The 27,649-nt window shown below is 41.1% G+C and overlaps 1 protein-coding gene across 3 annotated transcripts in view; it reads right to left on the minus strand.

The window, feature by feature from the left end:
* The window catches only part of TPK1 (thiamin pyrophosphokinase 1), a 682,711-nt gene that overhangs the window by 644,925 nt on the left and 10,137 nt on the right, over positions 1 to 27,649 (minus strand). For all 3 annotated transcript variants that reach the window (XR_012847973.1, XR_012847974.1, XM_075828584.1), the window contains exon 2: positions 14,216 to 14,277. Coding sequence is in view for 1 of the 3 variants with exons in the window: in XM_075828584.1 (XP_075684699.1) it covers positions 14,216 to 14,258 (43 nt within the window). In the remaining 2 variants the exon portion in view is untranslated. The remainder of the gene's footprint in view (positions 1 to 14,215; positions 14,278 to 27,649) is intronic.

Here is a 27,649-nt window from a genome sequence, read left to right on the forward strand (position 1 = left end):
AAGAAATTTTGATCACAAATAGCATTTTATTGGAAAAAATGACATTTTTTTCATTTCACAGCCCAATTCAAATACGTGCTGTGAAAAAACTGTGCGGTCAAAATCGTAACAACAACCCTAAAAGAATTCCTTGAGGGGTGTAGTTTCCAAAATGGGGTCACTATTGGGGGATTCCTACTGTTTTGGCACCTCAACACCTCTTCAAACCTGGCATGCTGCCTAAAATATATTCTAATAAAAAAGAGGCCTCAAAATGTACTAGGTCCTTCTTTGCTTCTAGGGCTTGTGTTTTAGTCCACGAGCGCAGTAGGGCCTCATGTGGGACATTTCTAAAAACTGCAGAATCTGAACAATACATATTTAGTAGTGTTTCTCTGGTAAAACCTTCTGTGTTATAGAAAAAAAAATGAATAAAATTGAAATTCAGCAAGAAAAATGAAATTTGCAAATTTCACCTCCACTTTGCTTTAATTCCTGTGAAATGCCTGAAGGGTTAAAAAACTTTCTAAATGCCGTTTTGAATACTTTGAGGGTTCTAGTTTTTAAAATGGTTTGTTTTATCAGGGTTTCTAATACATAGGCCCCACAAAGCCACTTCAGAACTCAAGAGGTACCTTAAAAAAAAGGCTTTTGAAATTTTCTTAAAAATATGAGAAATTGCTGTTGATGTTCTAAGCCTTGTAACGTCCAAGAAAAATAAAAGAATTTTCAAAAAACGATGCCAATCTAAAGTAGACATATGGGAAATGTGAACTAGTAACTATTTTGGGTGGTATAACCGTCTGTTTTACAAGCAGATGCATTTAAATTCTGAAAAATGCAATTTTTTCACAATTTTCTCAAAATTTTGCAATTTTTCACCAATAAACACTGAATATATCGACCAAATTTTACCACGAACATGAAGCCCAATGTGTCACGAGAAAACAATCTCAGAATCGCTTGGGTAGGTTTAAGCATTCCGACGTTATTACCACATAAAGTGAAATATGTCAGATTTGAAAAATGGGCTCTGAGCCTTAAGGCCAAAACTAGGCTGCGTCCTTAAGGGGTTAAAGTAGTTACTCTTTAATGTTACTTTGCTCTATATAGAAAGGGGATGGGGAAAAAATAAAAGCAAAAGTAAAATATTTATGGTGACTTTAGTTTGGAAATTGCCAGAGATTTCAGGATGATTAAAGGACTATGGTCAACATGGCCAAATCACACATGAAATTTTCAGTCTTTTACAAATGATTTCAGCCATGAATCACAGAAAATTTTGCAAAATGCAAATGAGCACAAGAGAATGTGAACAAACTAGTGAATTTATTTTCAAACATTTCCCAGTTTTATACAGACCCAATGATCTCCTGTCGAGTTGTGATACAGTGTTAACAGAAATAAAGAATGTGCTCAATTTGTACGGATAATAAAAAGTAAGTGCTGGCTTTTTTCTGGGTATAGATGAAAACATCCATTCGCTTTATAAAGATATATTTTTTTTTTAACACAATCTGTTCTAAACCATTCCACAATCCAACTTAATAGAACACACATTAGGGGATAATTATTCAATACTAGCGCACTGGTAACGTAAAAGGAGGAGGGGGCAATGAATTACACAGTACCTAATGAAATCAATGTATTAACTGTGTAATGCAGAACAGGTCCTACAAAATGAGAGACACTCTTTGTAGTTACTTTCCGCTCTGGCTAATACAGAAGGATCGTGATCATAGGACTCTATTCTTAAGTCAGAATTCCCTTATCGGGTATATGCAAACAGGTTTTCTAAACCAAACCCTTTTGCAACCGATTAAGAGGAGAATGAAAAAGTGGACGCCAAAGGTTGATTTGTCGAGTAAATGTACCACATTAGAGTCACCTCCAAGAAACACCTTGGCAGAGTTTCGCCCTCATGGCTTCTTTTGGAGCATCATGCGAAACTCAAGTTCGAATTATCTCTACACAAGAGCAATTTGACTGTTCTTCAACTTCGCCATTTTACTCTTCAAATTATATGTAAATATAATCAATGCGAACTGAGTGTTAATTTACTTTAGTCACTATGGCCTTCAATTTGTTTTGAATGGCTTCTCTATCAGAACCAAGGGCCTGAAAACCCACTTTCAAAGTAGCGGTAATTTAAAAAAATTTAGCAGACTCAGGGCGTTGACTCAGGGTCTGTTTGGCTAAAATCTACTTCAGCCATAACCCTGCCTATAGTAAAAATAGAGGCATTATCCCAAAACAAAGAAGCATAGGGCTTGGGCTTTGATGTTGTGGTGCACTGTCCGTCAAGGGTTGAGATGAGGCAGAAAGCTGCAGAGTGCGGGGAGGATTGACCAACATGTCTAACCGAGAAAGCAGGGATGATGTCAGTATCGGTTGTTTGTCAATTTGTTGGTTGTCAATTTGAGGAATTTGTCAGTTGAGCAATTCCATGTCTACTTGAGCTACTGTTCACCATGAAAAAGATCTGGAGAAGCCATCCGGTGTCATAGAATTAATTTAGGGTAGAATTGTGAAGTAATCTCTGATGCTTTAAGGTACGTGGAAGCGTGCAACTCTCAGAACTTGCGGCTACAACGAGCGCCGCGTGCATTAGCCTCTATTTCAACATTTTGCGGGGTGTTTTCATTTTTTTTTTATTGATTACATGGTTTGTTTTCAAAATGCAAGATCCTGTGCAACTAGCATCTTTTATAGTGATTTTCACAATGTACTTGTTATAACATAACAAAAAGTCCACTTTTGTCTCTATATCAAAATGGTATAAAACAAAAACAAAAACTGCATGCCAGCTTCGGCAGTGAATTTTCTAGCTGCAACACTTGGGAAGTAACTCTTAAATGAAAAATACAACAGCTTAAAAAAATATATTATATTATGGAAAAATACTTTAGCAGAAACATAAAAACTTATTTAAAAAAGACAGATTAACCCTCTTTATAGTTTTCCTGGTCTCATAAGTATTCATAAACATATGCATAGGATTATTATATTTGCTGCTTGTACTTTTAGGAACCTCTCTACTGCACCAAATTGCAACAAAAACCTTAAAAGTTTCCCTGTATTAGTATTGATTTAGCAAAATAATTAGTTTACCAAGTAAAGTTTGGTCTGAATTTTCCAAAAGTATAAGATTCGGCAAAATACAAAACTTTTGTGCTTCACTGTTCATGAATCGTAGCAAAGGGCCGGCCCCTGTTGAACGCCAGCCGACATTTTACGGATTAGAAAAAGGATCCCATGACCTGATATATATATATATATATATATATATATATATTCCCCACTCAATATATTCCCCGTAATACCTTGCAAACAGCCTTCCCGAAATGCACTGCAATTATTTACCCACTTGCAATATGTGGAGAATTTAATTAGACCGAATCGAAAGGCCGTCTCCATTGATTCAGATCTGAAACTAATTTTGGGAAATTTACTCATCTCTGCAAATAATTAGTGATTAATTAAGCCGGTGAAAATGTGCACTGTGTTGAAGCTGGTTTCATGTTATTTATGTGAAATACTATATAAAATGGATTTCCTAGTATTGAAAAATAAAAAACAGGTGTCTAGTAATGATTAACATTTATCTAGTAAGATATCCTTTAGATGTGTACCACTTATTACAGTAGATCTGCCGGTAAAGTTTTTTTTCCAGGAATTTACATTAATTGTCTATCCTTAGAGTAGGCCATCAATGCATAATCGGTGGGGAAATGACCCACAGAACCCTTATCGATCAGCAGACTGAAGGGTCTCTTGTTTCAATGTTTATTCAAGCACAGGAAGGCCGAGTTGTAATACCAGTCACAGCTGGATGTATGGACAGGCCTCTGGGACTGGAAACACTTTACAGTGCTCTTAGATCATCATATACAGTTCCTCTGGGAAGCCTCTCCCTTCAAAGCTCAGATGCTTGTGCTGGAGACCTCTTCTTCATCTTAACTTAATGAAGTTGTTACAGATAAAGTAGATTTTCCGTCTGGTCACCAGTCACTATCTCTGCAACCCCGCTAGCTCACATTACACTTGCCAGAATACTCCTGTGGTCAACCTCTCTCATACTGCAAAGGCAGCTGTGGTTATAGAACTTTATTAGCTAGCAAGTTCCTTCTACAAAATGCTTGTAATTGCCTGTTTAGTGGGTGGAAGGGGGGTGTTAAAGTTATTTTAGCTATATCTCCATTCTTTCTTTCAGCTGACATGTGCAGGGAGAAAGTAAAGGAATGCAGTAATTCAAGTCTTCTACTAGAAGCAGGCAGCAAGTGAATGAAGCTACCAAACAGCATAATGTGTTCAATAGTTAAACTCTAGATAAGAAACTGAGGTGCATTTCCTAAGAGGTTTTCAAGTGGATCACAGGAAATACACATTAAATGGTCTTCAATGCACGTGGAGGCAACATTGTTCTGCTGATTGGTAGGAACACCTACCTATCACAAATGAATGGCATATCCTAGAGTCTAGTCATCTATGCATATTTACAGAAAACCCAATTAAAGTCTGAAAAAACTATTTGCAAGTGGACCCCATAATTGCTTTTTGGGGTATCATTTAGATGATCTATATGAAGGGGTCTACTCTAAGCCACTTAATTACTGTATACTAAAACTTTGAAACAAAATAAAACTTATTTTTTTAAGATTTCTTAAAGTATTGCATTTAAAGTTAATTAAAAAAACATCTAGGTTTATAAGATAAAACACCAAGCCTCAGATTTAATTTAAAAAGTATATAAATGTCAAAATGTGTAAAATGCATTTACATTTTTTTTCAAAATACAAACGCTTTTAATTTCCTCACTTTGAAGCATGAAAATTCTCAGAACCACCAACAATATTTATAAGGCTTCATGCTTCTTTCTCAAGTGTTTTAACAAAAGGATAATAAACCTGTAATCCTACTGTAATTTCATACATATTATATCTTTTTGTGCTTGGAAATATACCCAATTGTTAATTTGAAACATAAAATAATTTGCAATAAAAACTTTTTTTATTGTAGATCAAATAAAACGATGATTTTTTTTTCCCCGTAAGAAATAGTTCCTTCTTTAAAAGTAGGAAAATAATGAGTATACTTCAGGAAGATTAGGTTTTATTTGTGAAAGCAATTAACTTTTTTTTTTTTTTATGTTTCTGAAGGTATATTGGCCTAACAGGAAGTAAGGTTTTCAAGAACATCTTTTCATTTTAAGAACATCTTTTCATTTTATTTGTTTCATGGGAATGCCTATTATTCACAGCAGATTAAAAAAAACAAAGGGCTCTTGTGCATGAATTAGGACAGACGATTTTCTGAAAAGTCACGTCTTTGATTGCCTGCCTTGGTAGGCATGACAACTTCCCAAAGGCAAAATGCTTCTAGAAGAACAAATCATGTAAGCTACCACCTGGGAAATCAATATTTAATGCATGTGCTTCTACAAGACAGAGGACTTTCACACATAAATAGCTATCTCTTCTTGTCCAGCTTGGCAAATTCAGTACTTTTGAGGATGAATGTAAAATTACTGTGACCTGCTTTTAGGCTTAGCCACGGAAATATCTCTAGCATGGGATTCGGGGGGGGGGGGGAGTCAAATCTAATTTTGGAGAAAACTGCTGACTTTGGTAAAAGTCATCTTTTGTAACCCTCAGGGGAGTTGACTCGACTCATGGTCTATTTTCAAAGTGATGAAGTCCAAACACTATGTAAAGAAGAATATGGCATAAATCTAAACAGCCAATTATGGAAAGCATTATCGTTCGAAGACATTGAAACTTTTTAAAACATAGAAAAATAAAGCTTAAAGAGGCTCTGTCACCACATTATAAGTGCCCTATCTCCTACATAATGTGATCGACGTTATAATGTAGGTGACAGCAGTGATTTTTATTTAGAAAAACAATCTATTTTTGCCAGGTTAGGAGCGATTTTAGCTTTATGCTAATTCGTTTCTTAATGCCCAAGTGGGCGTGTTTTTACTTTAGACCAAGTGGGCGTTGTACAGAGGAGTGTATGACACTGACCAATCAGCGTCATGTACTTCTCTCCATTCATTTAGTCAGCGCATAGTGACACTGCGTTGTTCACTATGTGCTGTCTTATACTGACATATTAACGTTACTGAAGTGTTGACAGTGAATAAAAAAAAATTAAAAATCCAGCTGCTGTACAGGGATGCCGTAATCACATTAGGAGCAGGTTCCTCCGCTATCTGCATAATGACAGTATGTAATTTGCTTTTTAACATGTACACCTGGGTGATGTATTATTCACTTATTGACTGTTTACACTTGGACTGTTCTTTGTCTGTACCAGTCCCCTATTAAATTGTATGCACACATGTAATTATCACCCCTATTCATGTCTGTATTTTATGATTGCTTTATCTACAAATATTTATTTATTTGAGTAACATTTTTTACTTGATCACCACTTTATTGCTTAATGACTCTGTGAGTCCTTAAATACTGTTTTTTTATGTGTTTTATTATGCTTGAGAAAGATCCTGAGGGATTGAAACGTTGCATGGGTGAATAAAGGTTTTTCTACATTTTGGAAGTGCTGCCTCCTTGTCCATTTTTCTGCCTGATATTGAGGACCTTGGACCAGGTTCTGAAGAGGCGTGTACCCTCCTGGTGGTTTGGTGCTGTGGTAACGCTCTACTTTTTGCTACGTGGGTCCCAGCCACTTTGCACGGACTGCATTTGCTTTTGAGCATTTTTTTTAAAACCTACATTATGAATTCATCACCTACAGTGTTTTCATACATGGACGATGACGTTGACAGGATCATGCAAGGTATCTCAGGGGATGTATCATTCCTAAGTGTTCCATCGATTGACCACGTCAAGAGGAAATGGGAGATGGAGTCCAAGCGAGCCATCGCTATTTACTTGCTAGTCACGTTGGGGGAATACTTTAAGGTGAACCGTATCCCCAGAGGTATGAGATCGAGCCTTACCCCAAATTTATTTCCTAACAATGCCGAATTTTGTCAACGTTTTTGCCAGATATCTAACAGATATGCCAGAGATATCATCTTACTAAATATTGAGTTCCTGCAATTGGAACTGCAGAGCGTGAACACACGCATACAATATCTGGATGCATCACTTACAGCCCTGGTACCTATTGATGATCTACAGAAATTCAAAGATGGTTCAAAGGAAGCGTTTGATAAATTCAAGACACATTTTGAGAATACAGAACGTCAGAAGTGGGTACGCAATGTGGAGGATTACATCGATGGCCGTATCTATAGTTGGCAAAAGGAACCAAGGATAATTAAAGGGGGAGCATATGGCAGAGGAGCTCCATCGAATAGGAGACGTCCTCAATCTATAGCTGAAAGCCCTATGGATATTCCCAATTCTTTTTTTAGGGGTGACTGTGGACGTACAAGGAGAGGAGGCCGCAAACACCGGAGGCGGTTTAAACCCAAAACCGGAACGTACGAGACGACACTGGCAGTCGACACGAGGCAAGGGGAAGAAGCCCAACTAGGAACACTGGCAGTAAATATCTCCTCACGTTCTCTCACTGATGTTGAGTGGAGATTATTAAATAAGGGATTGTCGTTTTGCCCTGCGTCCAAAATGGACTGGTTCCAACTGGAATTGGATCTCTATGCCTTCTTTAGAAGGATTAAACTCAAAAAATTCTTCTGTAATAAGGCTGTACCTCATGAGAATTCTAATTTTTTGCCTAGTGAATTTGCTTTAGGTAAAGTTGGGCTGTATAAAACATCAGATTGGCAGCCTTATGTATGTGAACCTATTCTAGAGGCTTTCGTTACCATAGTCAAACAGAAGATCCAAAAACTCAGGGAGGAATTAGGGGAGTCATCCCTATTAAATCCTAATTTAACCAGTGTTGGGTTGAAGGCCCTCAGGGAGTTGTCTGGCGATGTGTCCCTGACGATCAAGCCTGCAGATAAGGGCGGAGCCTTGGTCGTCATGGATACATCGCTATATCTTGAAGAAATCACGAGTCAAGTGAATGATGTCAGTGTTTACGAAAGGGTTCATGGTGACCCTAAATTTAGGATACAGTAGAGGATCTCACATGTTATACAGCAGGCCCTTACAGCGGCGATTATTGACAAAGATCTGTCTGAATTCCTAACTGTTTCACATCCGGTCACCCCGGTTATTTACTGTCTCCCTAAGATACACAAGTGTCTACACAAACCGCCTGGACGCCCTATTATATCGGGTAGGGATTCTATTTTTAACCCTATAGCTGTTTTCCTTGACAAAATCCTTAGGGTTCATGCCATCTCTGCGTTGTCCCATATTCAGGACACGATAGGCTTTATAGTCAAATTATCCAATGTAGTCTTAAACGGCGACGTTATACTAGCGTCTTTTGACGTCTGTAGCCTGTACACGTCCATTAACCACAATAGGGGACTTAAAATGGTTGGTGAGGCTCTTGCAGGTTCGGATTTTTCCAACATAGATGTACAATTCCTTATGGACCTGTTAGAGGTTGTTCTCACTGAGAACTACTTCTTGTTTGCTGACTCCTTTTATATCCAGAGAAGGGGTACCGCCATGGGCTCTAATGTTGCTCCGACTTATGCCAACATGTTCATGGCGGCGCTCGAGGAGCGACACATCTATGTATCTCACCACTTTAGCCATGTGCTCAGGTGGTGGAGATACATAGATGATATATTTGTCATCTGGATTGGCACTATGGCACAACTTTTGGATTTCTTTGAATTTCTTAATTTGATAGATGAGGACATCAAGTTCACGATGGAATCCTCTAGTAGGAGTTTACATTTTTTGGACACCTTGGTGTATAGGGAGGGTGACAGGCTTGTTACTGACCTATACCAAAAGGATACTGACCGCAATAGTCTATTGCGATATGACAGTCAGCATCCTCGACTGATGGTGGAATCACTACCCTTTAGCCAAATGCTGAGGGTTAAAGGAATAGTGGCAGAGCCCCAAAGTCTTGGTCCACGCCTTGATGAGATGCATGACAAGTTTGTTGAGCGTAGATACCCTCGGTCCATTTTACAGAAACAGCGAGACAGGGTGGAGATGGTCACTAGGGAACAATTATTGATTCCTCATAAACGAGAATCTTCTGGTAGATTGGCTTTTGTTTCAACACACTCAGACATCAGTAATAGAGTCTCCAACATTATACGCCATGAATGGGGTATTCTTGCAAATCTAACTGACACAGTTCCTGAATTTGGTAGGCCTCCAATTATGGCCTTTAGACGTCAAAAAAATTTGCGGGACCAACTAGTACATGCTGACGTGGGACCCCTTTGTACTAATCGCCAGTTAACCCTGGCTCCTAAAAAATTGGGATGTTTCCCTTGTCTGAATTGCACAAATTGTAATAATATGGTCAAGCGTAGTACTTTTTGTCACCCTATAAGTGGTAAGGTTTTTCACCTTAAACATTTTTTGACCTGTGCTTCGTCCCACGTCATATATGTACTTCAGTGTCCCTGCAAATTAATGTTGTAGAGGCTACTCAGGTGTGCCGAGTTCGTTTAAACAAACATAAATCTACCATTAGAACTAAAAGATTGGATTTACCAGTGTCGTCACATTTTGTTTCAGCGGGCATGTGGTGAGTGATCTAAAGTTTTGTATTGTTGACCACATACCTATACATCGGAGGGGTGGAGATCGAGTCTTGAGACTTAAACATAGGGAGCTTGAATGGATTTTCAAGTTAAACTCCCTAGCTCCACAGGGTTTGAATATCGATTTTAAAGTTGGTGCGTCCATGAGGTGTTGATAACACCATTTTGACTACTATTCGTTCATCTCAGGATACCTTGCTTGATCTTGAAGTGTCATTTTTCTTTGTGTGTATCAGCTGAACACATTTTGAATATATGTGGTGTTGTGCGAAATTATATTGATTCGCAATATTTATTAATTCTATTTTTTATTTTTTTCAATATCATTTGCAGATATATCTTGCGGATTGGACCATCTCCTTTGGTTTCCGAAACCCAAACATAATGTACTCGTGCCGAACACATTTATTCTGCTCATTTTTGATACAGTATATAGGACCTTTGGGGGTATACCACAGTTTCCCCTCTCTGTCCCGATAGATATGCCATCATCCTGTCTTTGTATGGCATGTATTGTTGTTGTAGTTCTATAGTCTATCTCTGTTTATGAGGTTGCTGGAATCAATACTAGTGATTTTCCATCTTCCAAGATGGCCGCCACACAAGTTTTTGAGCTACTGCACATGTGCGAGATTTTGATTGCATAGTCTCGCGGGATTTCGGCTCTTAGGTGTTAGATTAGATTCACTTCCGTATCTACACGTGGGATATATCCAGCTGCTGTACAGGGATGCCGTAATCACATTAGGAGCAGGTTCCTCCGCTATCTGCATAATGACAGTATGTAATTTGCTTTTTAACATGTACACCTGGGTGATGTATTAATCACTTATTGACTGTTTACACTTGGACTGTTCTTTGTCTGTACCAGTCCCCTATTAAATTGTATGCACACATGTAATTATCACCCCTATTCATGTCTGTATTTTATGATTGCTTTATCTACAAATATTTATTTATTTGAGTAACATTTTTTACTTGATCACCACTTTATTGCTTAATGACTCTGTGAGTCCTTAAATACTGTTTTTTTATGTGTTTTATTATGCTTGAGAAAGATCCTGAGGGATTGAAATATTGCATGGGTGAATAACGGTTTTTCTACATTTTGGAAGTACTGCCTCCTTGTCCATTTTTCTGCTAGACAGTGAATAGACATTCCTTCCAGACAGGACGGGATGTCTATTCACAATCCCGGCACTTCGTTAACGTTTCTGTGGTACTTACAGCAGAGCAAGCGTAATCTCACGAGATCACGCTGTAAATGACATCTTACAGCGAGATTACGCTTTGCTCTGCTGTAAGTACCACAGAAACGTTAACGAAGTGCCGGGATTGTGAATAGACATCCCGCCCTGGTTGGAAGGAATGTCTATTCACTGTCTAAACACTTCAGTAACGTTAATGTGTCAGTATAAGACAGCACATAGCAAACAACGCAGTGTCACCATGCGCTGACTAAATGAATGGGGAGAAGTGCATGACGCTAATTGGTAAGCGTCATACGCTCCTCTGTACAACGCCAACTTCGTCCAAAGTAAAAACACGCCCACTTGGGCATTAAGAAATACTTAGCATAAAGCTAAAATCGCTCCTAACGTGGTAAAAATAGATTGTTTTTCTAAATAAAAAGCACTGCTGTCACCTACATTATAGCGCCCATCTCCTTATGTAGGAGATAGGGCACTTATAATGGGGTGAAAAAGTCTCTTTAAGCTTAAGTAATTTTTATTTTCATGTAAATAGATGAATTACACATTTATATATTTATCAAGTAGAAAACAGCAGATCATTTACTAGCGAAAAAAAAATCCCTGGGGTAACATTGTCCTAGAATAATAATACAAGCTGACACTTTATGTAAAAATTGTGTGATCTAGCTTTTTAGAACAATCTATAATTCAGAATTATTTTTAACAACATGGTGTTGATATAGTCACCTCAAATATCAGCAAGGTTCATACCCACTATTATAACAGGGGCCCCGATCTTTGTTCTTGTTTGGAAACATTGTGACATAAGTGTTAAATATCAGCTACACAACAGAAAGCTTTAGTTTTAAACCCTAAAATTGGTGACATAGTAGGCATTTAATGCTTAAGTATATAAAATATACTAAACATTTTTATATTATTTGTAATCTGGCATGTCCTGTAAGCCGTCCAGTTAGAGCTCAGGAAAAAAAATTAAATACATTTGATTCCTAGTGAGAGCTGACACCAATACTCAACATTTGCTGCCATGAATGCAATTTTCAGAGAGACAAAGATATTCCTTCACAGATTTGGCATCTAGAATATTATAATTTAATCTAATGCATTTGTGAAAAGCTCCAAACAATGTACTTTAAGGGTCTAAAATCAACTTACTTACCCGAATATATAATTTGAGCCCATCTTAAAGTACGGCAATACCTTCCCTTACAATAATGTCAACTTATAACGGTCCTTCATTGATCACTGTAAAGTAACGGCATGCACACTTCACAATAGGGCAATATTTTGGTTTACTAACTAACTAAAATGTGTCTGGCTGGAACAAACATCCATTCAGAGATAGTATTCGTGTGTCAGAAGTTTTCCTGTGTGGTGGTGGAAGAAAAGGATCAGTAGCTGCCATTGCAGGCTTCTTTAAAGGGTTGTCCTAACTAATCAACCCCTGTCCATATGTGTTATTAGGGCATAGGGGCATCATAGAGGGCATCCCCCACTTGAAATCCTCCCCTGTTTTTTTTAGCTACAATGGAGAGTCGCTGCAAAAAGTGGCTCCTGCACTACCGGACACGGCACATTTATATATTTTTGTCACCTATTAATTTGACTGTGTGCCCATTAACACCTTTTCTCTGTGGAGCTGCTCGCAGCTTCCCTCAGTCATTACAGCTGATAGCCAGGACAACATGCTTTAGAGAAGAGGTTGTCCAATTGGAAACAACAGAGACGTATTATTACTATTTGAAATTATTTTATTTACTTCTGTGCTTTATTTTTCTTTAGTCTATTATTTCTTACTTTGGGATAACATTTTGGTGGACTTGGAACAAATCAAAAGAGTTGCATACTCATCGTAATTTGTAACATATATTGGCTTGTAATGATAAGAGTAGCTACAAGATGTAAGGGGTTGAAAGGAGGTGACAGGGGGCTGCAGGCCCGTCCTTTTGTGAGCCCGTTACAATAAAAAAACTCGATAGAAGCCGGCTAATTTTTGCAGCGGCTCACAAAACCTGTAGCCATTCTGACAGATCCCTACTCCCCCATACATCTTGTAGCTTGTCAGAATTTTAACTTAATGTATATTACAAAGTGCTAGCACTTGGTAGATTTACATTAGTTGGAACCACTTTAACACCTTTCTAGAATGATCTGACTTTACAATATTTTGTCTCTGGAACAAATCAATACATGGTGGCTCAGTGGTTAGTACGGTTTCCTAACAGTACTGGAGTTCAGGGCTTGAATTTGACTAAGGACATCTGCATGGAGTTTGCATGTTCTCCCCGCGTTTGGGTGGGTTTTATCCCACACTATAAAAGCATACTGATAGATTAAATAGCTGCATATAAAATTGGCCCTAGTGTGTGTGTAGCGGATATAGGGGAGTGTTTAGGGAAGTCCCCCCATTGGGGACAGGGAGTGATGTGAATCATGACAATCTCTGTACAACTCAGTGGAATATGTTGGCGCTATATAAGAAGTGGAAAAAAATATTAGACTTATTGTATATGAATTAAATCGTAAAGGAGCAAAATTATAAAGACCTATGGCAGGCCACCTATGGCATCTGCAGTATTTTGAAACTACTGGCAGCAGATTAGAGGGTCAATCTTAAAAAAACAAAACATTTTCATTTGTATTAGGAAAATCTGTGTTAATAGGAGGTGGGTCCTCTGTTTTGGATACTAATATCTTGAGCAGAGTATAGAGAGTTTACAAAGTGCGTCTCTCGCTTTGGAGGACCCGACCTGTCCCGCATTACAAAAAGACAGGCAAAGGATACAAATAGGTGTAAGGCTTAATTTCTCCTGTGGTGAAACTGCAGGGAAATTATACACTCACTGCCGGGTTTCCTCACAGATTACAGCTGATCGCTAGGGGTCCCACCAGAGGGAAACTTTTTACATCAGTTTATAGTTGGGGTACCCTTCCAACAAGTAAGGATTTCCAAAAGTGGACCCTTTAATAACTCATTAGTGCATCAACGCATCTCTCTATTTCACACTCTAGCTTATTGTAGAGGGACCCTTCTAACAAGTAGGGATTGTCCAAAGTAGACAACCCCTTTAATCAAGATAGATCAGTGGAAACAGACTCACTAGAGAAGTCTTCCTACCCAACACGTGTAAGCACTAGCTTCACCTGCTGGTAGAAGAGTCGAGTTAAACATTTAAAGGGGTAATCCGGTCTTTAAAAATTATTTGTAGGTGGTTTAACCGCAGTAAGATGAGTCACTTACTAATTTATAGTCTGTAGCTGAAATGGCTCTTTAAGCCAGTCTCACTTGCAGTTATATGAAAAGGATTCTGGTGTTTTATCTCCTGCTTGTGTGTGGTTTTGTGCATACATACCATAGATCTATATGTAACCAATGTATATAATAGTCTACAATGCTTACCTGATGACTGCAGACAAGCTAGAGGGATAAACTCTATCTCCATTTCCAGATTTATCTTTCACCTGGAAATAAATTATAGTTATAAAGAGGAAGTTATAGTTAGGAGAAATATAAAAACAACACTTAATAATAAAATAGATTTTTGGCAGGTCCTGTGCAGGGTGGAGCAGAGGGTTTTGTGCTTTGGATTAACAAGTGCAAGTTTATGCAATGTAGACCATCATGTGGGATTAACTTTGTAGTACTTAGGGTATGTTCACACAGCCTATCTTCAGCCGTTTTTCTGTCCGTAAACACCTCCAAAAATCTGCCCATTGATTTCAATGAGAAAAATGACATTCCGTTCCAACGGGGCGTTTTTTATGCGCCCATTTTTAAAAATGAACGCGAAAGAATACGCCTCGTAAAAAAAGTGCATGTCACCTCTTAAGCTGTTTTTGGAGCCGTTTTTCATTGACTCCATAGAACAGCAGCTCCAAAAACGGACGCAAAAAATACAAGTTGCTTAAAAACGGCTGAAATTCAGGGGCTGTTTTCGCATGAAAACCGCTCTGTATTTTACAGCCGTTTTTTGTTTGCCGTATGAACATAGCCTTATGTGACTTTCAGCTTACAGCTATTCAATTTGCTTGGCAGTGTTATTTTTCACACACTTAACTCTGTGAAAATGGAATTTGAAGCTACATATCTATTCTAACTAAAGTTGTAAATGAGCTCTCAACACCAGACAATGAATGTCCAACAGAGAACTGACATCTTAAGAAGGAATACATCCTGACTAAATATACAGTAATAACAATACTATATTACAGTGCATTACTCACTTCACAGTGATCTAAATAATTGGACATTTTCATTCTTCCATTATGTTTTACTGATCAGCCAACTGTCATTTATATCACAACTGCAAGCATATATTACACCGCCCATAGGTGCCCAACCTGCCTACTGCCACTCCTGTTCCCCTCTCTTCTCCAGCCGAGTACCTGATTGGACAATGCTTAATATTTATGGAATACTTGTAGAAAACAATAGTGGGATTTTCGTAGGCGCTGCTACCACAATTTTTTCCTACAAGTATTCTACATACGGACAAAGTATTTGAATTACCGAATACCCGGAGGGAAGGACGGCAGCAGCTACGACATCGTACATGCATCAATAGATGTTGTGCGCTAAGCACAACACTAAAAGGTAAACATACTAACCTATGACTATATGCCTGCTTACCTGTTTTATTTTGAACATATTACACCATGAAGCGCTGTTCTTTTCTTTCTCTTTGAGCTATTTTTTAACAAACTTAATATTTATGGAGGAATAGCTTTCCTCTAGAAAAAAGAAAACTGCCCTTAAGACTATTTACTAGCTGGATCTTTACAATGACAAACCGTATCATCCAAGAGCTGCATAAAAAGCCTCTCACGCAGCCAACCAAAAACTGATACTGTACTGATGAGGAACAACAACTCCGAAGCGGTCTATAAATTCGGGTATCTGGTTTGGCTATTAACCCGAGTCAAGTTTCAAGGCTCTAAAAAAGTCAGACATTGACTTAGTGTGGTTACCTATAGGTGGCACCAGAGAGACAGTTTTCTTCATTCTGGAGGAAAGCTACTTTACATACATTTTTTCCCAGGGAGCATTAACCTTAAAGAGAACCTTTCACCTTCCCATACATGTGCAGCTGAGTGCAGCATGTAATGGGGAGGGCTGCACAAACCCTGGGGCACTTTTCATTTTTTTTTCTACCTCCCTCAGTTATTTAGATATCGGTGCCGTTATATTTGGCGCCCGATACTTAAATTACCCCCTGAACTGTCAACTGTCAACATGTTACTATGGCTGTGACACTGTCCAATCAGATATGTCCTTCATGGGAAAACCCCTTTAAGGTAACATTCAAACGAGCGTGACAGATTTCCGTGCGTAAATATATCGGTGTGCTTTGCGTTTTTGCATCAGTGGGCTTTGTGTGTGACAAGAGCTTTACACGCACTTACAACCACTTTTTTTTTTCAATGTAATTGATGAGTGAAACACTGACAGCACAAGGATGTGCATCCGTGTACTGTCTGTGGTTTTCACGCACCCATTTTCTTCAATGGGCGACTAGGGGCATGAAAACGCACCAATATAGGACATGTAGTGAGTTTCATGCAACGGACACTCGCTACGTAAAAACTCACGCATTTGTGAGTAGCCCCATTGAAATCAATGGGTCCGTGTGCTATGCGTTGTTTCAACGCACAGCACATGGACGTGAATCACGCTCGTCTGAATGAGCTCTAAGACTCCCTACCAGCTGGATCTCTGCAAAGAGAATCAGTACCTTCTAAAAGCTTTCTTAGAGAAGACAATCACTGCAGCCAGCAGATGGTAGCCACACAGTAAAGCTGCCTCCTGCTCACATCCATGAGGACAACAGAGCCAGGAGAGGAGATGACTGATACATGAAAGGCTAGAAAAATTGGACTTGTTCAGCTTATAAAATAAGACACCTTAGAGCAGGGGTCTCAAGCACGCGGCCCGCGGGCCGCATGCGGCCCCTGGGGCTGTCACCTGCGGCCCGCAGGACACAGAGCCGCTAGTATCGGCTCTGCTCCGAGACTCTGGAATTCCCTGACATCGCTGTCCACATATGAACAGCGATGTCTGGAGCTTCCCCAGAGCCGGAGTCCCGAGCAGAGCGCTGGTGTCGGCTCTGCTCCGGGACTCTGTGGAATTCCCTGACATCGCTGCCCATATATGGACAGTGTGTCAGGGTCTTGCCCAGAGCGGAGCAGAGCGCTGGTGTCGGCTCTGCTCCTGGACTCTGTGGAATTCCCTGACATCGCTGTCCACATATGAACAGCGATGTCTGGGGCTTCCCCAGAGCCGGAGTCCCGAGCAGAGCGCTGGTGTCGGCTCTGCTCCGGGCCTCTGTGGAATTCCCTGACATCGCTGCCCATATATGGACAGTGTGTCAGGGTCTTGCCCAGAGCGGAGCAGAGCGCTGGTGTTGGCTCTGCTCCGGCACTCTGGGGAAGCCTCTGGCTGTCCATACATCGACAATGATGTCAGGGGCTTCCCCAGAGCAGGAGTCCCAGTGATGTCAGGAGCACAGCTGGAGTCCCAGGAAGAGCCTACTAGTGCTCTGCCTGGGACTCCAGCTCTGGGCAAGCCCCTGACATCACTGGGGCAGCCTCTACAGAGGGCACTGGGGCAGCCTCTACAGAGGGCACTGGGGCAGCCTCTACAGAGGGCACTGGGGCAGCCTCTACAGAGGGCACTGTGGCGTTATCTACAAGTGGGTGTGTGACAGTATCTGAAGAGGACACTGGCATTATCTAGGGGTGTGTTGCCTTATCTACAGAGGGCACTGTGGCCTTATCTACAGAGGGCACTGTGGCCTTATCTACAGAGGGCACTGTGGCCTTATCTACAGAGGGCACTGTGGCCTTATCTACAGAGGGCACTGTGGCCTTATCTACAGAGGGCACTGTGGCCTTATCTACAGAGGGCACTGTGGCCTTATCTACAGAGGGCACTGTGGCCTTATCTAGGGGTGTGTTGCATTATCCACAGAGGGCACTGCGGCAGCATCCACAGAGGGCACTGCGGCAGCATCCACAGAGGGCACTGCGGCAGCATCCACAGAGGGCACTGCGGCAGCATCCACAGAGGGCACTGCGGCAGCATCCACAGAGGGCACTGCGGCAGCATCCACAGAGGGCACTGCGGCAGCATCCACAGAGGGCACTGCGGCAGCATCCACAGAGGGCACTGCGGCAGCATCCACAGAGGGCACTGCGGCAGCATCCACAGAGGGCACTGCGGCACTATCTAAAAAGGGGCTGCCCAATCTTGACATGTGTGCTAACTGAGCCGCCGGACTGCATTTAGCGACACTTAAACTGGAAAGCTGGATTTTTTAAATAAGCACGTGGAGAAATATCTCACATTTTAAACCTAGCACTATTATTATAGTAATGTAGTATTATTATTCTAGTAATATAGTGTTATAGTAGTTCAAATAACTAATTGATTAACAATAATTTTGTATTGTATCAAATTTAAAAGTAATGCGGCCCGTCAACTTCCAATTTTTTCTATATGAGGCCCACTTACCCGGCCGAGTTTGAGACCCCTGCCTTAGAGGTTATCTTATTGTATAAGTAGATGTGTGGTCATTTCAAAGAACTAGCACATAATCTGTAACCTGAAAAGCAAGCTAGGTAAAAGGGATGAGACTATCAGTGATCTGCAAAAGACCATAGGTGAGTTATCACGTCAACAATATTTGCCCACAAAACAAATTTGTGTTTTGAGTGCAAACGGGGGGACTGAGGAGACTGCACCTATGGCTACTGCAGACTATACAAGGTCTGACCCAAAGGGGACTGCGTGTAATGCTGCCACAAATATTGCTGGGGACACAGTTGGTGGATTAGGAGGAGGCTTGGAGAATTTTCAGGCCACCTCCAACTCACAAATGCGTCACAGTAGTACTGGAGAATTGAAATCTTTCCATAACATGGAGAGGAAAGAATTTCTGATGAAGATATATGAAATGTTAAATACTTTTGTGTCAAAAAAGACAAAAGTATAATAGGTATGATACCTTTATTGGCTAACCATAAAAGTTCTATATGCAAGCTTTCAGAGCACAGAGGCCCCTTCTTCAGGCAGTTTACAAATGAATGACTTAGAAAAAAGCACAACATTTAGATGTTACACAAAGACAATTAGTACATGAGGTGATACATCATTAAGATAAGCCGGGGCAATAAAACTGAGGTTATAGGATTCCTAGATATGATCCAAACGTAGATCCCTTCACTTCCTGTGACATTTTTGAGGGACATTGTAATAAATTTTCTGTCCCTCAGGAATATCGCATGAAACTGTTCAAACTATGGTTACCTACACATCTTCATCAAAGATATGAGGCCATAGGGAAAACTGCCCCCAGGAATGGCCTATTTCATGATGAGGAAGACAGACATCCATCCTCATGAAATTGTTAACAGGGCATTTAGACGTCACCCCGGAAGTCCTAAGTCATTTCAGGTCTACCATCCATGATGAGACCTTGTCTCTATGTGGGAGGTTTGAAGCTATGTATAGGAAAGTGACTAAGGATCATAGTATGCGAGTCCCACAAGGAATGGTACGCATGTTTGTGTAAAAGTTTCCATATCTTGACATCGCAAGTCGCTTGGACGCGGCTAAAGCGCCATCACTCGTTGAAGCTGCATTAGTGATAGAGCAGTTCAGGCAGGATTTGCTGAAGAATAGAAAGTCCATGAATATCAGGAGACAGGTAGCAGCTAATAGCAAACTGCAAGATGGCCATGTGCTACAGGATAAGGCTTCTAGCCAAATACCTGTGTATCCTAATGCATACAAATTTGGGAGGTGGGGGAATGTCCGGTGCTTCTATTGGCCGCAATTTGGGCACATAAAGCGATTTTGTCCACGAAGGGTTCATAAGAATCATGTGGGCTTAGATAATAATGGTTTCACAATGAAATCTAATTATGTTAGGTGGGCAGGTACTCCAACACAGACACAGAGAGCACATGTGAGCACACAGGCTACAGATGAAGTTGGACTGGTACAAGACACCGGTACAACAGATGCCCATATCGGGATACTGGTACAGTAAGACTTGTGGCCTTAATCTTTATTATACCCCATACAATAATGGCCGGAATTTGATATTAATGTCAACCTAAATAACTCCGTTTGTGGTGATAAGAAATGATCACCAACAAGGGGGGGGGGGGGGTATTTGGTTTACTGTTACAGAACCTCTTTGTTGTATTGTTTTTCTTAGCAGAATGTAGATGTACTGCAGTCCTGTTTGTCCAGTGGATGGGGGTTGTCTAAACAAGAGATAACTAGAGTTGCCTTGGCTTTTATGGCGTTTTTACTGTAGAAGCCAGTCTATTCATAGGTGTGCCCCTCAGGTATGGCCATGCAGCTTTCACAGAGATTGTGGCTCTTGATTTCCCAGATAGAACAGCAGTGGCAATGCGCATATAAACTTTGTGAGTTAAAGAAGGAACTACTGGCCTAATTCGTTTATGCACATTCATTGTAGTACAATTTTGTTATACTGGCAAACATAGCATTAAAACGCTTACTTTACACACACGTTTGGTGTTTTCTCTGGAAGGTATGCTCATGAATACCAATCTTTGACTTGTTAAAATGCTAAGTATTTTTATTATTCTGTTTGTCTCTTGGCATCCAATGGCAATAGTGGTGTTGATGGTTCTCAAACCATTGTTGTGCACAGAACTCTAAGCACTATAAGTTCTTGTAGAATTGGCTTGTTCAGTTCATGCTGGGAGTGCTAAAATGTTAAGAACACCCTCAGAGCATTGAAGAATGGTAAGGCAGATGCATAGATAGTACCTAAAAAGACAAGAGTATGATGCAGAACACACCTCTAGCAGCAGAACTGCATGTGATACAGGCTGCGGTCTTGAAGATGGTGGTGTTGGGTCTTGATACGAGCTTTCTAAGGCCTATTGCTTATTCTCCTGTGTCTCTGACTAAGGTAAACCCAGTACATAGGCGGTTGGTCAGGCCGACAATTGCCGACCAACTGTGTAACCGGTCCAAAGAAATGTAGCGGATAGCTACCACTAGGAACCATGGAGGCGCGTGTTTGCAATTTGGGCGCAAGCCTACAAAGTCTGCGGCGCAGCCAATAGGCCGTGGAGCATAGCTCTCGCTATTAGGGAGTCTGTGAGGGAGTAGATGGCCCCACTGTGAACCACAGAGGCGCATTGAAGGAACAACGACCGCCCGGTCGGACGCAGGTCTATGCCGCAGCGGGTCCAAGGGGGAACTCCAGAGGAGTCACGATCCCAAGCCTCTGTTCATACTGTAACTACTGTGGGTGCCAAATGTTGTAGTCTGTTATAGATACCATCCACAGGTGGAGCATCAAATCTCCTGATGGATTCTAATCATGTAAATTACAAATAAACTGAGACTACAATGACAGGTGAAGGAAAGCATGGACAACATGCAGAGATTAAATGTCTTGAACCTTGTGTTTGGTACTAACTGCAGCTATTAAGGAGACCTCCTCCAAGGAGCATACTGTTCTCTTAATATCATTTCAGGTACAGAAATGCACAAAGAAACAATGAATGCCTTGGATGGTAAAAGTGACCTAACATCTGCCCAAACATCCCATTTCTGATGGAGTCCAAGATGGGGTGACAACCAGAACTGATGATGCCCAAGAAGATGAAACAACAGATTGGCCGAAGAGGCAAAATGAATAAACTTATACTATGTATTATGTGCTTGCAAGAACATATGGACTGCCTCTAAGATACATGTTCTTGTGGGCAATCTTCTCTCACACATCCAAGGGAGAAGAAGTGATTTTTATTTTTCCACTGTGGACTTCCTAGGAGGTTTTTTTTCCTGCTGTGTGCCAATTAGGCTCCATGCACACGATCATAAAAAACCTCCGTTTTTGCGGACCGCAACTGCGGTCCGCAAAAACGGACCCATTCACTTCCATTGAACGCGGACACCTTTCCGTATCGCTACGGATGAGTGTCCATTCCGCAAAACTGTGTCGGGAATTATGAAGCATGTCCGTTCTTGGTCCACAATTGCAGCACGGACTCCTCCATAGAAGTCTATGGGGGAAGCCAAAATTGCGGATGGCTACGGAGGTATAAAGCATACGGTCGTGTGCATGAGGCCTTACACAGAAGGTTTTTTCCTATCTCCTCCACAGTGGTTGACAGAAGCTCTCACCTTTAATTGTTTTTATGTTTGCAATGAAATGTAAGCATCCCACACACAAAAGACCAGACTTCCAACATATTGTGTCGGTATACCGACAACAGGGGGAATGTTACAGGATAATATTGTTCCCATCCAGACACTGTCTAATGATCACATAAAATATACCTGGTAAACAGATATAGTATATACTGATATTATTCAGTGGTGTTCACCCATTGAGATGGCAGTATGAAGCCATTTGGTCATAGATTCTTATCTACTGCCTTATTAGCATTACAATGGACCTCAGTACAGGAAGGAGCCATTGTAAACGGGATGAAGAGACAGCTGAGGATACTGGGATTAGATTTACCTATACTGTACAGATGCACATTGGAAGGTATATGGGTGGTCAAAAGGCGGAGTCAATGGAATGGGTGGATTCAACTCAGGAATAGGAACATATAGGCCATGTGAAGCTCCTGGTTCGCTGTCTTTTCCTGCTAGCCCTGGACGATCAGCACTTAAAGAGGCTCTGTCACCACATTATAAGTGCCCTATCTTGTACATGATATGATCGGCGCTGTAATGTAGATGACAGCAGCATTTTTTTACTTAGAAAAACAATCATTTTTGATGGAGTTATGACCTATATTAGATTTATGCTAATGACTTTCTTAATGAACAACTGGGCGTGTGTTTAACTTTTTGGCCAAGTGGACGTTGTACAGAGGAGTGTATGACGCTGACCAATCAGCATCATACACTTCTCTCCATTCATTTACACAGCACATAGCGATATCGCTATGTGCAGCCACATAAACACACTATAACGTTACTGCGGTGTCCTTACAATGAATATACATTACCTCCAGCCAGGACGTGATGTTTATTCAGAATTCTGACACTTCGCTAACACAATCCCAACACCACAGCACAGCAAGCGTAATCTCGCTTGAAATGACAGCGAGATTACACTTGCTGTGCTGTAGTGTCGGGATTGTATTAGCGAAGCGTCAGGATTCTGAATACACATCACGTCCTGGCTGGAGGTAATGTATATTAATTGTCAGAACACTACAGTAACGTTAGTGTGTTTATGTGGCTGCACATAGCGATATAGCTATATCGCTATGTGTTGCGTAAATTAATGGGGAAAAGTGTACGATGCTGATTGGTCAGCGTGATACACTCCTCTGTACAACGCCCACTTGGCCAAAAAGTAAAACACGCCCAGTTGTTCATTAAGAAACTCATTAGCAAAAAGCTAATTTAGGTCATAACTCCGTCAAAAATGATCGTTTTTCTAAATAAAAAACACTGCTGTAATCTACATTACAGCGCCGATCATATCATGTACAATATAGGCCACTTATAATATGGTGACAGAGCCTCTTTAACAATAGGAGCAAGCTAAGTTATATCATATGTGTGCTTTCTGTGTATGTATATAAGTATAATAACATTACAGCAGACTTTATATGTCTACATAGAGATATTCTAGGAATCTTATATGGATTATAGAGGAGTAGAATATATAAGCTGATAATGCATGAGTTTCTATATGTACATGTACTAATGGTCAGGCGCTGTATGTGAATTTGGTTATAGGTGTAGTAACAGGAGACTGTAAAAGGTTGGTACCTGAAATATATATATATATATATATATACACACACATATACACACACATACTGTACATACATTACTAGTCACATGTGTAAAGTGCCCAGGGAAGGTAGGAAAGGAGACAGATGTGTGTGGTTGTGTTGTCTATGTAATGTATTGTATCTTGATGTAATGTTTTGTCACTTCTATGTTATGAGTAAAGTATTTTTATATATTTAAATATTTGCTATGGTTGTATGTTACTCCAGTGGTGTGCACATTGTGAACAATACAAAGTAAGCGGACTATATAGGAAACAGGTAACGGACTAGGAACGGAGTAAAGGGAGATAATACAGATAGTCAAATGCCCCCTTTAACGCCTTAAGGACGCAGCCTTGTTCTGGCCTTAAAGAGGCTCTGTCACCACATTATAATTGCCCCATCTCCTGCATATTGTGATCGGCGCTGTAATGTAGATAACAACAGTGGTTTTTATTTTGAAAAACGATCATCTTTGAGCAAGTTATGAGCAATTTTAGATTTATGCTAATGAGTTTCTTAATAGACAACTGGGCGTGTTTTTACTTTTTACCAACTGGGCATTGTACAGAGGAGTGTATGACGCTGACCAATCAGTGACCAATCAGCATCCTACACTTCTCATTGTTCCAGCCCAGCTTCTTTCACTGCACAATCACACTGTAACAATAGGCTGGAACAATGACAAGTGTATGACGCCGATTGGTCGCTGATTGGTCAGCGTCATACACTTCTCTTTACAACGCCTAGTTGGTAAAAAAGTAAAAACACGCCCAGTTGTCTATTAAGAAACTAATTAGCATAAATAAAAAATTGCTCATAACTTGCAATAAAAAACACTGCTGTTATCTACATTACAGCGCCGATCAAATTATGTAGGAGATAGGGCATTTATAATCTGGTGACAGTCATTTCAGGTCTACCATCCATGATGAGACCTTGTCTCTATGTGAGAGGTTTGAAGCTATGTATAGGAAAGTGACTAAGGATCATAGTATGTGAGTCCCACAAGGAATGGTACTTGTTCAGTTCTGAAGTGGCTTTGAGGGGCCTATATATTAGAAACCCCCATAAAACACCCCATTTTAAAAACTAGACCCCTCAAAGTATTCAAAACAGCATTTAGAAAGTTTTTTTAACCCTTCAGGCATTTCACAGGAATTAAAGCAAAGTGGGGGTGAAATTAGAAAATTTCATTTTTCTTGCTGAATTTCAATTTAATTCCATTTTTTTTCTGTAACACAGAAGGTTTCACCAGAGAAACACTACTAAATATGTATTGTCCAGATTCTGCAGTTTTTAGAAATGTCCCACATGTGGCTCTAGTTAGCTCGTGGACTAAAACACAAGCCCTAGAAGCAAAGAAGCACCTAGTGTATTTTGAGGCCTCTTTTTTTATTAGAATATATTTTAGGCAGCATGCCAGGTTTGAAGAGGTGTTGAGGTTCCAAAACAGTAGGAATGCCCCAATAGTGACCCCATTTTGGAAACTACACCCCTCAAGGAATTCATTTATGGTTGTAGTTACTATTTTGACCACACAGTTTTTTCACAGCACCTATTTGAATTGGGCTATGAAATTAAAAAAATAAAATTTTTTCCAATAAGATATCATTTTTGATCCAAATTTCTTATTTTCAAAGGGAACAAAATACCCCATTTTGTTGCCCAATTTTTCCTTAGTGCGGCAATACCCCATTTGTGGTGATAAACTGCCGTTTGGACCCATGGCAGGACTCAGAAGGACCACCATTTGGCCTACTGGAGATTTTCTGGTGCTAAGTCATGTATGCAGAAGCCCCTGAGGTACCAGTACAGTTGAAACCCCCGAGAAGTGACCCCATTTTGTGCCCAGCATGCGCCACAGGAGATATACACCCCATAAACTGTAATGTGGGATCTCCCGGGTACGGCAATATCCTACATATGGCTGTTATCAGCTGCCTGGGCACACGGCAGGGCTCAGAAGGGAAAGATGAGGGGGATAAGCTGTGCGGAGTGCATCAGGGTAAATTAAAAATTAAGGGATGTATGATAAATTCTAAAACAATCTTTCATACAGAGCCCTGGTTTTTCGGGACACGTGTCGCATTGGTGTAGTGCGTCCTTCCTTATCCCCCTCTTTGAGCAGACTCTGCAACTCTTGACTTTTTCCCTTCTTGCCAGTTTGGGGAACTTCTCCTGGAAAGTGTTGCCCTGGTACGATGCGTGTGGCCTTGCTTCCAGAAGTACTGGGTGCTCCCTCTTCTTGGTCCCTAAAGATTAGGTTCTTGATAACCACCTCTTGAAATTCCAGGAAAGTTCCCGTCTGGCCTGCACATCGACGTAGCACGTACGCATTGTACAATGCCATCTGTATGATGTGCACAGCCAGCTTCTTATACCACACCATCGATTTCCGCACGGCATTGTAGGGCGTCAGGACTTGATCTGACAAGTCCACCCCTCCCATGTACCTATTGTAGTCCAGGATGCAGTCTGGTTTGGGGGTCTCTGTACTGGTACCTCGTACATGGGTACTGGTGTGGCCATGTATTGTTGTCAATACAAGAACATTTCTCTTGTCCTTGTACTTGACACACAATATGTTGCTGCTAGAATGTGCCCTGCTCTCACCCCTTCTGAGTGTTTGCCCAAGCAATGTTTTAGGGAGGCCTGTCAGATTTTTTTCTAGCAGTGCCGCATGCCACAGTACTTCTGGAAGCGAGGCACTTGAAGAGTTGGACGCTGGTATCAAAATTATCCTGGTAGAGGTGGTAACCCTGGTCCAGCAGTGGGTGCACCAAATCCCACACAATTTTTGCATTAATTCCCAGTAAGGGGGGGCATTCTAGGGGCTGAATACTGGTGTCCTTCCCTTCATATATTCTAAATTTGTACGTATACACTGATGCACTCTCGCACAGCTTATACATCTTCACGCCATACCTTGCCCTCTTACTCGGCAGGTAGTGGCGGAATTGAAGCCTCCCTTTAAAATGTACCAGGGACTCATCAATAGAAATACACTTCTCGGGGGTGTATGCTTGGGCAAACTGGGCACTGAAATGGTCTAATAGGGGTCTCAGTTTGTACAAACGGTCAAAACTGGGGTCATCTCGGGGTGGGCACTGCTCATTATCCGTATAATGTAAGAAGCGAAGTATTCTAATGCCGGGGTAGGGAGACAGACAGGTGAGCCCTAATCTACCCGCCACTCAGTCCCTGCCTACTTGCAACGGCCCGTCCTAGGCGACGGCGTACAACTGGGCGACGGTCCCTACGCTCACTATGTAAACGACAGACAAACAGACAAGGGTACACAGAAGCTAGGGGAACGGGGCAGTTGCCCACGGCAACACCGTGAGAAACAAGAGTAGTGAACGAGCCGAGTCAAACCAGAAGTGTACGAGGTACCAAACGCAGAGCAGGAGAGTAGTGAACGAGCCGAGTCAAACCAGGAGTGTACGAGGTACCAAACGCAGAGCAGGAGAGTAGTCAGTAAGCCAGGGTCTATATGGAGCAGAGGACAAAAGTACAAGCAGCAGCAGAGCCAGGAAACCGACAGAATCACAGGCAAAGGAGAATCAGGAAGTGAAGGTATAAATAGACAGAGGGCGGGAGCTAGCTCCGTCTGGCCAGGCTGTGATAGGCTCTCCTACTCCTCAGCCTCCCAGCCTGATTGGTAGAAGGAGGGGTCACACGATCAGACTTAGGAGCAGGTGCAGACTGACTAACCACCGGCGTCGACACAGAAGCTGTGTCTGGTAGATCCTTTACAAGTATAGCCTCATAACGCATCCTGGACATGGCCATACGGTACATCGGGTGTGGTATAAGATGTCCGTGCTCCAATAGGTCCTAATGGACGGCTTTTTACGAAGCCCCATGTTCAAGTGGAGTCCCCAGAACTTGCCCAACTCTGCTGGATCTACAGGGGTCCACCTGTGGGATTGGGCATAAAATTATGTGGGGTTCTTAGTAATATACTGTTGGGCATATACATTTTTATGGGAGACCATAAGCTCTATAAAGTCATCAGTGAAGAAGAACTTGAAAA

Source organism: Rhinoderma darwinii, chromosome 5, assembly GCF_050947455.1.
Source record: "Rhinoderma darwinii isolate aRhiDar2 chromosome 5, aRhiDar2.hap1, whole genome shotgun sequence".
Classification (NCBI taxonomy): Eukaryota; Metazoa; Chordata; class Amphibia; order Anura; family Rhinodermatidae; genus Rhinoderma; species Rhinoderma darwinii.